The sequence below is a fragment of the Perissodus microlepis genome, chromosome 8, assembly GCF_051167445.1.
Source record: "Perissodus microlepis isolate ML-2025 ecotype Zambia chromosome 8, ASM5116744v1, whole genome shotgun sequence".
Taxonomy (NCBI): domain Eukaryota; kingdom Metazoa; phylum Chordata; class Actinopteri; order Cichliformes; family Cichlidae; genus Perissodus; species Perissodus microlepis.
In genome coordinates this window covers 23,065,923-23,081,895 of record NC_140468.1, presented here as the reverse complement: position 1 = coordinate 23,081,895, position 15,973 = coordinate 23,065,923, and the positions used below count along the sequence as shown (strand labels likewise).

At 39.1% G+C, this 15,973-nt stretch overlaps 2 protein-coding genes across 3 annotated transcripts in view; both read left to right on the top strand.

Annotated features, from left to right (window-relative positions):
* Nucleotides 1-15,973, top strand: part of slc39a11 (solute carrier family 39, member 11) — a 173,103-nt gene that overhangs the window by 108,186 nt on the left and 48,944 nt on the right. The gene's annotated exons all lie outside the window — the stretch shown is intronic.
* On the top strand, nt 11,415-15,562 carry LOC146382030 (uncharacterized; the record flags this gene model as incomplete). The annotated part of the gene is made up of 1 exon (XM_084938299.1): nt 11,415-15,562. A coding segment is annotated over one exon (2,433 nt), but the record flags the coding sequence as incomplete, so codon positions are not given.

The following is a 15,973-nucleotide window of genomic DNA, read 5'->3' as shown; positions in this document are numbered from 1 at the left end:
CAGTGCCAAAAGGCACAAACACAAAACATTATTTCAAACTCTGAGACAGTTTTTATGGAATATTAAGTTGTGGCAGTAACCTGTGCTGGCTTTAGTGCTATAGTCTTGTAAAATACAAAGCAACATACGCTTTTTTAGAGCACATATTTTGACCTGTGACTGCACCAGAACTATAGGTACTAAAATAAAACAAGTGCCACCTCAGTGGGTCACCATTAGCATTGGCTGGTCTTTGAAAATTGAACAGTGCAGCCTGTATTCTTATTAATTATCACACTGTCTTCCCTGCTGGCATAAAACTTTGGGAAGTTTGTTCTTGCTACCAGGAACAGTTTGACTACAACCTGGATGTTGATGAGCGATTGCAAAGTGCTTGGAAGATGGAGTTATTTTTTGAATTCATTCATGTTTGCGTATGCTCCTGTGAGTCACTTACTGACTCACTCACTCCTCTTTATTTCCGTTATTGTCACAGTGACCTCCGTGTTATTCAGTTGATGGGTTTTTTAAAGATAAAAAGGCATTTCTATACAGTGTAAAACATGTTTCATTTTCACTGTTGTAAGGACAGCACCTAAATGGGTGCTAAACGTGTTAAGAGACAAAAAGTGACAAAAGTGATAAAACACTCAAAACTGACAGTGAATCCCTGCTTTAGTCGCCAAGTCCACCAAATGAGTAAATATATATTTCAAGCTACCTTCGGTGTGGCTTATGGATCAGTTAGTTTCCCTCATGGCTTGCCTGAGGGCACTGAAGTCAGTCAGCCAATACAGTAAACAGAAAGGAGCATAAGACCAGCCCCCATAGGGATCAAAAGTGCTCTAAGTCACTGCAGGCTCGACGTGCTATTCAGGATGGAACATAGCTAGTCTGCAGTAGAGAATTACAATTTCTTCGTATTTTGCGTCCAGGGACACAGACTTGTGTTAGTGAGCAGCAGGCTTTCTGAATGTCTTGCAAAGTTTTCTTTTGACAGTGACTGCACTTTTTCCCACAGATTTTCCATGAATTGTTGAACATTTCCAAAGGATGTTTTAAACACTGACCCATGAATTATTCACACATTGAAAACAGGCATCTTACTCAATCAGGTTTAAATTATATCTTTCGGAGTTTGTTACTGCCATTCTATTTGCAAATAAATAAATATATTCTGAAATTGAATCTACAAAAATACCAATTATAACACAGTTTGACAGGCATAAAATAGTTCTTTTACACCAACAAGGTATTCTTAAAGAGCTTTTTGCTAAAACTTGGCATATCTCAGCATGGCGTCCACTGTGTACTTAAAATATTACAAAATAAAAAATGTTATGCCTAAAAAACTACAGAGGGTGAACTGTATATGAAAAGAAGAGAAAATCTAGCAAAGACCTGACACAGGACCTGAGAGATGCATCAGGCCCTTCTGTTGATCCATCTGCTGTCTACTGAAACATCATCAGATATGGTCTCATTCAGTGGAAGGATGGCTGTCAAGAAGCTATTTTTAAGGAAGAATGACTGGGAGGAAAGATAGAAGTATGTTACATTACACAAGAACTAGACTGTGTCAGTGTCAACATGTTTGATGGAGGGATCAGGGCTGCAGCTAAAGATTTTGGTTGTCGACTAAACTGCCAATTTTTCGTAGTAGTCGATTAGTCTACGATTATTTCAATAACTCTTATGGTTGCTTCCTATGGGCAAACCTCCTGTTATAGGCTCCAGTAGCTCATTTGCTCAAGTCTGTGAATATCATCCTGTTGTCTCACCCCACAACAAATTAAATTCATTAAAACTAAGAGACAGTGTAGCTATTCCTGTTTAACGGTTAACTATCACATTTCACAAATCATGCTCGCTTAGTAAGCATCATCCTGAGAAGTTTCCGACAGGTAAGCCAACATAGACATTACTGTGCAAACATTACCAAAAACAAGGTATCAACACGGCACACTAACTTAACTCTCTAAAACTGACCCGCGCTTAGGTGACATCACAGCTCCAGGGTGCCAGAGTTTTACATTTTTATCATGGAAGGAAATCTCCGCTTTTGCACAGCCTGCATTTAACTTTGTTTGTTTTCTTTGAAATGCTTTCACATTTTTTAAAATTTCCGTTCCCATTTTCGTCCGTCCTCCTGTTTTGCTGTTCGTGCTACGTTCTTCTTTGTTAGTACTGAGTGCAGTCTCAGCAGATGATACAGATAACAGAAAAGTACCATTACATTTTTATCCACCGTACAATACCACCTGGAAAGCATCTGTCATATTGATATTGATCCCAAATACACTGCCAAAAAAGAATTCCTGGAAAAACACACAATGGGACACTGTCAGTCATGGATTGACGTCCCCAAAACCATAACAAAGATGCTTCAAAGATCATGATGAAAAAGACAAAAAAAAAAACCTGCCAGCATCCAAAGAAAAGCTTTGAAATGAAGTCTGTAGAATTATTTCTGAAATAAATTACATAAAGGTTGCCTAAGAGAGTTCAGGCTGTGTTGAAGAATAGCAGTCATCCTGCCAAATGGTGATTTTCAAGTTCTTTAGTATGTTTTTGCCTTGAACACTATGCTTTGGGTGTTTCAATAATAAGCTGTACTTATTTCCCATTTTTCTAACAAAATATAAAGAAACTGCAGGATTGCCCAGTACTAGTATTTCACAACAGATCAAAAGAGTAACCATGTTTTAGTCACAGCACAGCAGCATTAATATCAGAATCCCTGTCTTCCTGCACAGTACAACAGCTGCAGAGGTGAAGATGATTGTAGCCTCTGGGCTCCTGGTGTCATTATAGGTTCAAATGTAAAGGCTTCTTTTGCATTCAAGGCCGCTGAGTCTTCTTTAACTTCACCTTAATGGGGTTAGGAGCAGAGGAAGGTGTAAATGCTGTAGATATCAGCAAATGCTTCTGCAAGGAAGCTGTACAAAAGATGATTGACATCTTTTTTCTTTTATACTTTAGACACCGCTCAAGGTTAGATGTCTAGAGTAATAGTGCGTTCAACTCCAAAAAACTTTCAAAGACATGTAGGGTGCCCGGTTTTAAAGATTTTCGAAAGGTTCCAGTTCATGTCTATTGAAAGTTTGACCTTGTCAGGCTTTGCTTTTATTTATGATTATTTTACAGACAAAAGCTATTGATAAATGTCTCTTTAGGTTCATGTGTAGAAACTCATGTTTAAGCTATAATCAATATTTTATTTTAGCATTACATGCATCCTCTCAATCAATGCTTCCTTTATCTTTCAGTGTCCTTTGGTGATCTGATGATTGGTGTTTGGGCTCTCTTTTTTGGGGACCTCTTTTTTTAATTTCTTGACTAATTTATGGATATTTCCTCTTGGTTTGGGCTTTATCTTTATTTGAAATCTTACCTTTTGACTCAAAGTTCTTTTTTGGAAGCAGTTGTTGGTGTCCTTTTAGTCATCACAGAAGATGAACAAACCAAAAGCTCATTCCAGTCCTTTAGATGTGTGGTATATGAATGTGGAAGGTATGCATTACATTTTTTTCTTTATTCTAATCTCCCAAGCAGGTTGATAGCTGCTTGGAAGTATAATTATGCTTCATTTCCATTGCTGCGATGGGCATCTGTTCAGAGGTGGGAATTAATCTTCTATTTTTAGAGAAGAACTTCCTCCACAGAACAATTAAGCACAACACCAGACATTTAAATTTGCATTTCAAAAACATGCTAATTTTTCCTAAAGAGTAGCATAGCCACATGATTCATGAATTTGAAGTATTGTCTTTGCTAGAAGTGACTTCTGGTATTTATTTTCTGTATGACTTCATAAGTTTTTTACATCGTTCTTTTCAGGATTGGTTGAGTTGATTGAGTTATGTTTTCATTCATACACAGCTCCCTAAAATACCACCACATTACTTCAGTGAGGCTGAGGTTTGGATTCAGCCATGTTTTATAGGTTTGCTGCTGTTCTTGGGGATCACCGTCTTCTTGCATGACCCAGTTTCAGCAACCTTTAGCTTCTGGACAGATGTCCCCACATTTGAGTCCACAATATTTTTATCAACAGAGGAGTTCATCATCAACTCAATGACTGTGAGGTGCTCTGGACCGGTGGCTGCAAAACTAGCCCAAATCAGCCACACCACTATCGCTTGTGCTTGGTTTGTGCTAATATGGTGCTGTGCATTATGGTCAATCATTTCTCATATGTCCAGAGGACATTGTTCCAGAAGTCGTGTGGTTTGCTCAAATGCAGCTTTTAAATTTTAGCCATGCTGCAGTAATCTTTTTAGAGAGCCTATCTTCTGGAAACCCTTCCATACAAGCCACACTTGTCAGTCTTGTTCTAATGGTGCTGTTACAAACTTTAACATTTAGGCCTGTTGACCTCGAAGTGAATTTGCTGGGACATCCACTTCTGAGGAGATTGTGGCATTGTATTACCACACATCTGAATACTCCAGACCAGAGGTGGTCCTGTAGTCATACTTGCTGATGAGTTAATCAAATAGCAGCATCTGTCTGCTACCTTTTTAATTCCCACGGACGCAGCAAGGATTTACTGCAAATGGTCTGCAAGGTGAAAACTTTCTTTTTCACATAACTGTGGGCATCTGCCAATATCAGTCTATTGGTAGTCTTGTCAACAAAGATCTCATTTATAGCTGATAATAGCTCATTTTTTAAAAAACTCTGTTGTGCCACATGAATTTTGCATTGGTTCATCGCATGACAAAGGGCTGAATGAATCAAGACCTTCCGTGAATTCAACCTTGTCAAAATTCAAAGACCATACCTGATGTTTGCAGTCTCCCCTTGGAGATTATCTTCTCATGCAACTTTCTTAGGAATCCTGTTCTGCCAAGGAGAGCAAAGATCAATTTCTGTTTCAAACTGAGCGAGCCTTCATGTCAGAGCACATCACTGGGGATGAGAGCTGGGTCTCCAGCTACAACATAGTGGGTAAACAGGAGTTCAGTCAGTTATTCCACAATTTTTAACCCCAGAGAAGTGCAGCCAGGAGCATGTTTACCATTTTCTCCAGAATCACAGGTTTGTGCAACATAATTTCATTGCCCAGTACAGCTACACTGTAACAATGTCAGGCATATGAAGGAGAACGTTCAATCAAAACAGCCTGGCTTTGCTGTCAAATGTTGTGGTCATAAAAATCAAAACAACATCGTTGCTCACCACCTACTATTTTGCTAAACAATGAACATTTTACCAGACACTGAACATTGTGAACACTCGTACACAATATAGAATGCGTAAAAGTATTTTAGGCATTGCTATCATTGCACAATATCAGTATGCAAACAGACTACAAAGAACTGCTGCAATGCCAGAAATCCCAGAGATGAGATAAAGGGTAAACAGTAAACCTGCGGTATAAATAATGACTGGATTAATTAAGGAAGTAGATGCAAATGTGCAGAGACACGGAGAATATCAACTGATTAATGCTTGGGAGTGGCTGAAGTGACAGAAGATTTAGTGAATGGAATAAAACAAGGCAAAGAAGAATGAATGAACTTGTAAAGCATAGCAGAATGTGGCACATTTTGTTGTTGGTGTAATTTGATCCAGTATTGTAAATCAGTTGGATTAGAATCGTTGACCATCTCTCTGAGGTTTTTAAATTATGTTTGAGATATCATTGTTTAATGTGTGCAGTGGTTTACAAGTGTGTATAATAAAGAAAGGGAATGTGTGGTATGAATAGTAGTGTAATGTGAGTGCAAAAGAGCTAGTGGTGCTGGAGATGCTGAGTCAGTCAACTTTTTAATAGTTCCACTATAGTTGATGTTGAGTTTGTCTAAATATTTAGTTCTTGAGCCAAGACAACTTAAAGAGAAAGTTTGGCCATTTGGAGTAATAGCAGCTTTGCATTATTCAATATTTTAGGGTGTTTACACCTGCAAGGTTTAGTCTATTTTGTTTAAACTGCAGTTCGCACTGAGGTGTGGATCAAAACAACCACACCAAGACCCTTTGGAAGAGATGGTCTCAGTCTGGTTCTGCATACATCAGAGCACTTTGTTTATGGTCTAAACATGATCCGACCCAGCTACCAGGTGTATGCAGCTTGTTTGAGGTAAATGCCTTCCGATATGCAGGCTTTGCGTTCTGGGATGCGGCAGAGGGTACCATAGGTGTGCAGAGTACACAAACTACTAGTAGAAGTTAGGTATCTATCTCTAGCCACTTCCTCCAGCTAATCCCAGGGAACACAGAGGCATTCCCAGGCCAGCCTAGAAACATAATCTGTCCAGTCTACCCTTGATCTACCTCAGGGATTCCTTTCTGTAGGACGTGCTATAAACTCACCCAGTAGACATTCAAATTCAGATGCCAAAACCACCTCAATGGCCTCCTTTTGATGTGGAGGATGAGCGGCTCTTGAATGGATGAAGTCTTCATTGCATCTCTTAGGGAGAAGCCAGCCACCCTTCAGAGAAAGCTAATTTCTGCCTTGTATCTAGGATCTTGTTCTTTGGGTCACTATTCCAAGCTCAAAGGGTAGGGTAGGGATGTAGATCGGCTGATAAATCAGCAGCTCTGCTTTTATGCTAAGCTTTTTCTTCACAATGATAGACCAGCACAGTGTTCACATCAACTAATCATCAACTAAATGAACCAGCCTCTCAGTTCATCTTGTGTCTGAAACAAGACTTTCTGGCTTCTCTTAATTTGAGGCTACCCTCCCTTTATGCCAGCTTTGTTCTTATAGGCTGCCCAATTGCAAGGTGTTTTGGGCTTCTAGAGCTTTCCGGCCAAGGCCCCATCCCTGACATGGCCATATTAAAAATTTCCACTTTTACTTACATAATAGAGAGCTTTAACTTTTTTCCCCAAGGAGTAAAACCTCCATCCATGCTGGATACAACATTTATCATCTTGAAAAATATGAAGAGATTGATGACATTTATTGTGTAATTAGTGTTCAATAAAAGTGCAGTGCAGAAGCAAGACATTGGCTTGTTTACTAATTCTTTTGATAAACAGTAGTGAATGATGGTGTCCTTACTTTAGTATACTTCAGGTAGAACAGTGTTGTCTAAAATGTAGTTCACACAGTTGATACATTTGATACATCACAAAAATCTGTGACAATAGCACAGGAAAGAAACTGATGGCAGCTGGATTCATTGAGCTATTTGAAATATTCATACCAATGCCACACCTGTGGCCATGAATACCTAATCGTTGGTACAATTTGGATTGATCATGTTTTGTTTCTTGGTTAAAACAGAATGAGCCAATCTTTCGCTCTACTAGCTTTAGTACAGTGTTTTTCAACCTTTTTTGAGTCGCGGCACATTTTCTAGATTAAAAATATCCTGTGGCACACCACCAACCAAACTTGCTCCAAAATGACACATTGTAGCCTAATACAGTACATATAATGGCAAGTTAGTCTCTCAGTTTGTTTATACTTACTCAGTGTGAAACCTGGGTTTGTCTAGATGAACACAAAGATGATATTCTGGCAGGAATTGAAGAAAGGCACACAGGCGTTTAAGCTTGCTTGGGACCATGGCACTGTTTGAGAGCTTTTCTCCACACACCAAACATAACGGAGTCGGTGCAGTCTGATCTCCAGTGAAAGTAAATCCAAACGAAAGATAACTTTCACTGTATTGCCTCGAGCTCACCGTTTTTGCTTTCTTTTGACTACCGCTCGTACTAGGCTCTTCTGGATTAGAGTTTTGTCCAGGGCACAGTTCGTAGTCTGCAGTTTTTCTTTTCAAATATTTATCCATCTTTGTTGTACGTCTTGCAGCTTCCATGTACCGCACGCATCACTAACTGTGTCTTAACTTAACAAGGTGATATTGCGCTACCCACTGACATAAAAGAGTAATTACTCTACCAGTCACTGCATTGAAAGCACAGATGCCCAACAATGATTTTATTACTTGTAGTAATTATTAAATTGTATTTTTGGACCAATTAATTAAAATTAAATGGTTGGGAAACACTGCTTTAGTAGATGCATTTCTCCAACTGCACAAGTGCTGAAACATGTTTAATAGATCAGTTCTCTGCCTCCTGCTCCTCTCCAGGCATTTGAAGTGGCAAAAAGCCCTTGGTAAGCATGTTTCAATTCAAAGATGCATGTATTCACAAATACACATTCATGCTTAATGCATAGCATCCTAAATAATTCAGTTGAGATTGGGGGGAATCAAAGTGTGCCTCTATTTTTTTAGTGGCTCAGTTTACATTTTTAGATTTACTTTGAAATGACAAATGGGATTACGTGTGAATTCTTCAGAACACAGTATGCTGCAGGTTCCAGAATGGTATAGTTGTAGTTGTCAGGAATCGACAACGTGTTTCATTAAATACAGACCTTAGGTTATGTTATTTGTAGCTTTTGCCCAATCTCTTATAATGAGGGTGCAGTGATGCCATAGTTGTGATCAAAGGGAAATCTTAATGCATACTGCAGCCACATCATACACCTGTACATTACATTAAGTCACTGCTTAAGATGCAGTACCCTTTACTGAATTCTCATGAATAAAAAAAGAAAATCCTGTCTGACCTTGTGTCTCTAATCGTTATAATAAGGTTTTTTTTAAAGAACTTATCAGTCAGCCATAATGAAATGCTCAACAAAGCAGATTTTAAGATAAGAGACAGAGTTAAAAACACATTTCTAAACATTTATAATTGAAAACAAACCAAAATAAATCTATCTAATAGGGTTTTAAGAAAACCTTATGACAAAAAGGATTTATCTTTCATCAGAAGAAACTTCAGAGAAGTTTCAATGTTTGACTTTAATTCATTGCATAATAAGTGTCTCTGACAGAAAAAGATCAATAATCTGTTATTTGTTTTTAGTGTTGGACAGTAATATCAGAGTTGACATCAGTCTGATTGTATTGGTACCTAACTAGTACTAAATAAGTAAAAAGTACACTGAAAAAAATGCAATAGGGTGGTTGTTGAATTTGCATAGAATTACTTCATATATCCAGCATGACTAATTTAAATTTCACATCTAAACATATTTTTGTCTTTTAATTTTCACATATTCTTTAAGAATATTCATTCTTTTAGAACAAATCATGTTGAAAAGAAACAAGTTAGTCGTGTTTTATCCTCAAGCTCCGCCCCCTGGAAAGGAAAAATCGGCTGCACTGTCCGCCATTTTTGTCTCTCGCTTTGGAAAATCTACTACCATCTGGAGTTTTACACTTGAAGGTAAATAAGATTTTAAAGCTAACACACCAGTGAGAAAGAGTGTAGACCCTTTATATATGTGGACTTTTACTGGGGTGTTGTTATTTTACAGGTATGTGGGCTGTTTATCGAAAACCATGAAAGGCTAATGTTAGGTTCCAGTTAGCTAATGGTAACCGAAATTATGCGATAAGCAAATTAATAATTAACATATATAATGTGAGTTAATATTGTTTGTATATTCTTTCAGTCTAAATTAACAGACTATTACAAACTTGCATCGGTGTCTGTAGTAAGTGGTGGTACCTGCAGTGTCTTAACCATTAAACAAGCTAATGTAGGGCCGGGATATGACTAGTTTGTTGAAACATGTCTGCTGCCAATGTGACTGCTCACACTCGGTAACATTACCAGCACATAGCCACAGCCGCTATAAACATGCTGAAAGGTCAATCTAGCTTCTGTAGTCAGCAGCTGGAAGACTCAACACAGACCCAAGATTCAGTGTAACGGTTATCTAAATGTTGTGTGTCCTGTTTGTAAGCCCAGAAAAAGAAATTAAATAAAATGACGACCTTGAGCTTCAAACTAATGTAAGCGTAATGATATAGCATAAAGCGACTAATGCAATGATGAGGTTGTTAAATTAGTAAAAATACAGTAAATATATCCAACATGAATCATTTATATTTTTGGTCTAAACATAATTAAGTCTCACGCCTTTCACTTGTTTTAGAAGGATGTTCAGTCTTTTAAAACCAGTCATATCAAAATAACAGAAAATAGTTATGTTTTCTGTTGAAACTCCACCCCCCCAGGGTGTGTTCTGCGAGGGAAAATTCACTGTGGCGGTCCGCCATTTTTTGTCTTTGCTTAGTTTACGTTTGGTGCTGAGCTTTACTTTGTCGAGGTAAACTGAAAACTACATGTTTGAGAGGAAACGAAGAGAACATCCATTAGATGGGGAAGTTTTTCTCATGAATTGCTGTTGAGCAACATAATGGAAAAAAACAAGTCATTCCTTAAGTTAACTAACGATAATGCTAGCTTAAGCTGCGGGACAATATTATGTGCATTAGCTTTTTTTCAGTGTGTGCCCAGTCACATTCGCTTGTTTTTTCTCAGTGAATACAGACTAACAAACTTGTGTCCATTTAGTTAACTGGTTGTACCTAAAATGTTTTAGTTAAACAGTTAAATAAGCTAGTTTGCCATGGGGTGGGCTCTGTGTGTGTGTGTGTGTGTGTGCGTGTGTGTGTGTGTGTGCGTGTGTGTGTGTGTGTGTGTGTGTGTGTGTGTGTGTGTGTTGGGGGGGTGTCTTCACTAAAGTCGGTTTATTTAGGGCATGACACCTATGCAGTACTCATTAGGAGAGGAAGTGCATGACGTGGGGCTTTATTTCATGTTCTGGGGCAGTGAATGTAATGTACTGATAACATGTTAAAGACACACAAAAACCCAACAAATTATTTTAACTGATTTATAGAGAGACTGAAAGGAGGGCTTAAATAGATAAAAATAATGACAATATAAATATGTTAAATTTATTTTTTTCTGTATCGATATATGGTGCTTATCCCTGCTGAAGGGCAGATTGGTGTTGCTTCAGAACAATTCTCTAGCGCTGTTACGTAGAGGTGTTACAGTTAAGGTTTTAATAACATTATTTTATTTACTAGTGAAGATTTGCATATGTTATCTCACATTCTGTAAGGTAAATTTTCTGGAAAGGTCAAATTAACTAATTTAACTAAGTATTAATGAAAGACCTTGATGTGTATATGACAATAATAGATGTAGTTTCTGGGTCATTTGGCAGAACTGCAAAATGGCCAGAAGGAGGCAACTGCTGTGGTTGCAAACAGGCTTTGGGTGGTATGGAAGTAAGGGCAACTATGGAACTGCTCAGCAACATGGGACCCATAGCTAATAAATAGTAATATGACAAAAAATAACAACTTTGTGTGGATGTAACCTTGTGAGATTTGAGATTTTGACAGCATTTTTATGTGACAACTTCTCTTTTTAGATAAATGCAGAGTTTAAGCGCATTACCACCATGCCACTGCAGTCCAGATTACTCTCGCAGATAGATGTACTATCTGACAAACTAATAAAGGTCTTCAAAAGGCGAGGAGGACAAATAAGAAGAAGACTTCAGAACATTCTGGAGCCCACGGCCCAGGTAAGAAAAAAATTAATTTGTGTGTACACTTTAGGGAAAATAATAATTTTAACAAAATGTTAAAGAGAGCCTGCGCCTTGGATCCACTGTCAGGGGATACAGAGCAGACTTGATTCTACAGAGAGCACAAAATCACCTTTTAAGTGAAAGGATAAGACAGGTCCATTTCACCATAGACGCCCTCCAGATCAAGATCAGCCAGACCCTGCAGGAACTGGAAATCCTTCTACCCTCTCCAATCTTAGAAGAGGTTTACAAGTTTGTGGATAAGGCTCAGCGGGCCCAACACTCTAAAGGAAAAGAAAGACAACGCAGGAAATTTCACACCTTGCTTTCAAAAACACACACTCCTCATCCTGAACCTACACAACCCAGAGAAGAAAACACACCTGAAGTCAGTCAGGAGAAATGGGTTAAGAACTTTTCAGACAGGATTCTCACTGAACCTGAAAAGAGAGTATTAGCCAAAGGACTCAATTTTGCCATTTCTCCACAACAGTTGCCCATAATGGACTTCATCACAGCCACAGAATCTGCCATACAGATTAATAAATTATCACAGACAGAAGCAGAGCAAATCAGGATGAAAGTCTCAGCCACGCTCTCCAGTGCCAAAGTCCCTCCATCCAACCTCACAATACAGGAAAAGAAGGCCGTCGCTTCCCTGAGCAAAGACCACAACATCACTGTTTTACCAGCTGATAAGGGAAGATGCACCGTGGTCCTAAACACTACAGATTACCATACAAAGATCACTACTCTCCTCAGTGACAACAATACCTACGAAGCCTTAAAGCGAGACCCCACAAGCAGCTACAAAAAGAAAGTTATAGCTTGCCTTCAAGACTTTGAAAAGGACAAAATTATTGACCGCCTTACTTATCACCGCCTTTACCCAGGGGATGCCATACCCTGCATCTACGGACTTCCTAAAATCCACAAGGAAGCTGTCCCACTCAGACCCATAGTCAGTAGCATAAACTCAGCCACTTATAACATTGCTAAACACCTTGCTACCATCCTTGCTCCTCTTGTGGGGAACACCCCACACCACATCAAGAACTCCACCGACTTCACTGACAAGGTCCAGAAACTTACCCTGGATCCAGATGAAACCATGGTGTTCTTTGATGTAGTCTCTCTCTTCACTTGCATACCCACCACGGAGGCCGTGGAGACTGTCAGAAAACGACTACAAGAAGACAGCTCCTTGGAGGACAGGACCAACTTCACACCCGATCAGATTTGCACACTGTTAGACCTCTGCCTCACCACTACATATTTCAAATACAACGAAGGCTTTTACAGACAAAAACATGGCTGTGCCATGGGCTCCCCCGTGTCACCTATTGTAGCCAACCTTTACATGGAGGAAGTGGAAAGGAAGGCTCTTGGCTCTTTCAAAGGAAGAGTACCCAGCCACTGGTACAGATATGTGGACGACACCTCGGTCAAAATCAAGACACAAGAAGTGGAATCCTTCACTGCGCACATTAACGCTGTGGATAAAAACATCAAGTTCACCAGGGAAGACACAAAGGACAACTGTTTGCCTTTCCTGGACTGCGCTGTGCACATTGAAGAGAACGGCAAACTCAACATCGAAGTTTACCGGAAGCCCACACACACGGACCAGTACCTCCTCTTTGACTCCCATCACCCTTTGGAACACAAACTTGGAGTAATTAGGACCCTACACCACCGGGCAGAACATGTTCCCTCTAAGCCTGAAGGAAAAAAGAAGGAACACACACATGTAAAGGAAGCACTCAAAACGTGCGGCTATCCTAAATGGGCGTTCTTAAAGTCAGCAAAGAGGCACAGAAAAGAAGACCAGACACCAGCGAGGGAGGATAAGAAGGACAGACGCAACAACATTGTCATCCCCTATGTAGCCGGTGTATCAGAAAAACTTAGGAGAGTTTTCTCCAAGCATGACATCCCGGTGCATTTCAGACCCAGCAACACGCTCAGACAAAAACTGGTTCACCCGAAAGACAAAACGCCAAAACACAGACTTAACAATGTGGTGTATGCTGTACAGTGCAGCGAGGAATGCCCAGACCTCTACATTGGAGAGACCAAACAGCCACTTCACAAGCGCATGGCACAGCACAGAAGAGCCACCTCCACAGGACAAGACTCAGCAGTCCATCTGCATCTTAAGGATAAAGGACACTCTTTCGAGGATGCCAATGTTCACATTTTGGACAGAGAGGACAGATGGTTTGAAAGAGGAGTGAAAGAAGCCATCTATGTCCACTGTGAGCGACCATCTTTGAACAGAGGCGGGGGTTTACGACACCAACTCTCTGCCATCTATAATCCAGTTTTGAGATCCCTTCCCAGACGCCTTAACGCCCACTCACATCCTGGGCCATCTGACCTCAGGAATTCGCATGATAAGGTGGGGCCAGGTTTCACAATGAACACACCCGAAACTCTGGCTGATTGGGACCCACACCCAGTTTCACACCTTGGCTCAGGCGACTAGAGGATCATCAGGGGGTCCTTTTGTCCCTCTGTGGGGGGATACTCCCACTAGGTTTATATCTGGGACTCTCCACCATTTGACCTTAGAACTGAAGAAGCTTCTCGGATGAGAGGTGAAACGTCTTCAAGTAACTTAAAGAAGTCCAGACGCTTTTCTTTGCAAGCTCCTTTGACTACGATGACCTGGATGACTGAGAACCTTCACAGACAACAAAATGTTGCTTGTCACTCTATGCCAGGAGTATGTTGAAAATCACCTGGGATTTTCACAATTTACCATGGGTGCGTTTTTTTTCTTCTTTTACCTGCATTAGAACTATGTGTGGAGTTCATAGTTGAACACCTCTCTATGCTCTGACAGTATTCTGCTTCTTTGCATGGAGATTTCACTTCAGAAATGCATTACCTTTTTGAGCATTCTGAGGACTCAAATCACATGCTGTAATGAATCCATTTTTGTTCACCTAATGTGTTAATGTTAACATTTTTTGGAATAGTGACACAGATTAAAATAAGATTTGGTATAATGTTCTTTGACCAGTGTTCTGTTTAATCAAATTTTGGAATTCTGCATTTTCTAGGCCACAGATGAAGCCATTATCCAACGATCTAATAAGGAAACAACCATGGGAATTTACATCATAAAGTCAAGAGATGCCAATGGCAGCCCTGAGGACATCGGGATAGTCCTTGAAGGCCAGAGAGTCTGGCAGGATTTGGATAACTATACCCTAGCAGCTGCAATGCTGTTTGGACTAATGTACACTTTGAACCTCACCTACCCACTGGAAAAGTATACCTTCGAGGTATTATAGAAACTGGTTATGGAGCTCAAAAGGAACAGCCTTTCAAAGAAGGCCCAGGTTTTCAGGACCAGACTGTACGATTGAACAGTTTTCCACTTATGATGTGGGAACAACATGTTTACCTCTTCGAATATGTACCATCCTTTCTTTTAAGCCAGCACTGGTAAAGTTGCAGTACATAGTGAAACTTATTTTTCTGGCACTTTTCAACTTGGGGCCTTTATTACTGCAGTTTTCACTTTTCAAGCCATGGCTCTTTTAAAAAAAAAATTCAAACTTTGAACGTCCATTTTTCTCAATGGAAATGGTGCCTTGCACCAATTTCACCAGTTTGCAATTTTTTTCCCAAGGTGCACCACTACAAACAGATTGCATCGTCTAGTATTAGTGATTGTGATGTTTAGTGATAGAAGCAAGCCAATACTAATCAGTTTAGGTCTCTTGGTTTTGTGCCTGTGGGTTATAATGTTATTTTAAGTCTCTTCTTTGTGTCATTTTAATAATTACACCCCTGTTGCCATATTACCTTATGGCTCTTACATTTAAAAAACTATTTTTTACATAAGCGCGATGTCATAAGGCCCCACAATGTTGAATTCAGCTTACAGAAGATAACTTTGAGGAATGTTGTGGAATGTTTTTCAAGAGATGCATTGTACAAATATGACTCATGTATATTTTGGAAGCCTGAATTGAAAGTCCATTGTTACAACTGTGTAGTATTTTCAAAAATACAGGTCATTGTTCAAAAATGTTTTGCTTATTTCTTTGATTGAAGAGAAAGTGTACAGTACATACAGTAAGATCAGCCTTAATTTAGTTTTATTTATTGAACACTCAATTATATATTAGATTATATATTATATATTAGAAATTTGTTATAAAATAAAATAAGCTTACCATAAAATAATCTTGTCAATATAACACATAGTAGTCCAATACTATTAACACAAAAAGTTCATGTCTGATAAACAAGTGGTTTCTATAAATATTTGACCGAAATGAAAAACATGACAACAACATAAAAAAGTCATGTTCATGTTACCAGAAAAATGTGTGCAGGTATAACATAAAAAACTAAGGTTAACCAAACATAACTTAATTTCGTGCAACCGATTACAATAATTTTTTTACGTTTATCCCACTGATTATTTTTTTCAGTGTACTTAAGATGCAGTTGAATATAATTGCATGACAATTGGAGTCTCTCAGACAGTATGTAGATATGGGCCATTTCTTGTTCTGATGGCTCAAGGATATAACCATTATATTTGTGGCACTTTGGCAAAATGCAGTACTGTTATGACTCTAAAATGCTCCA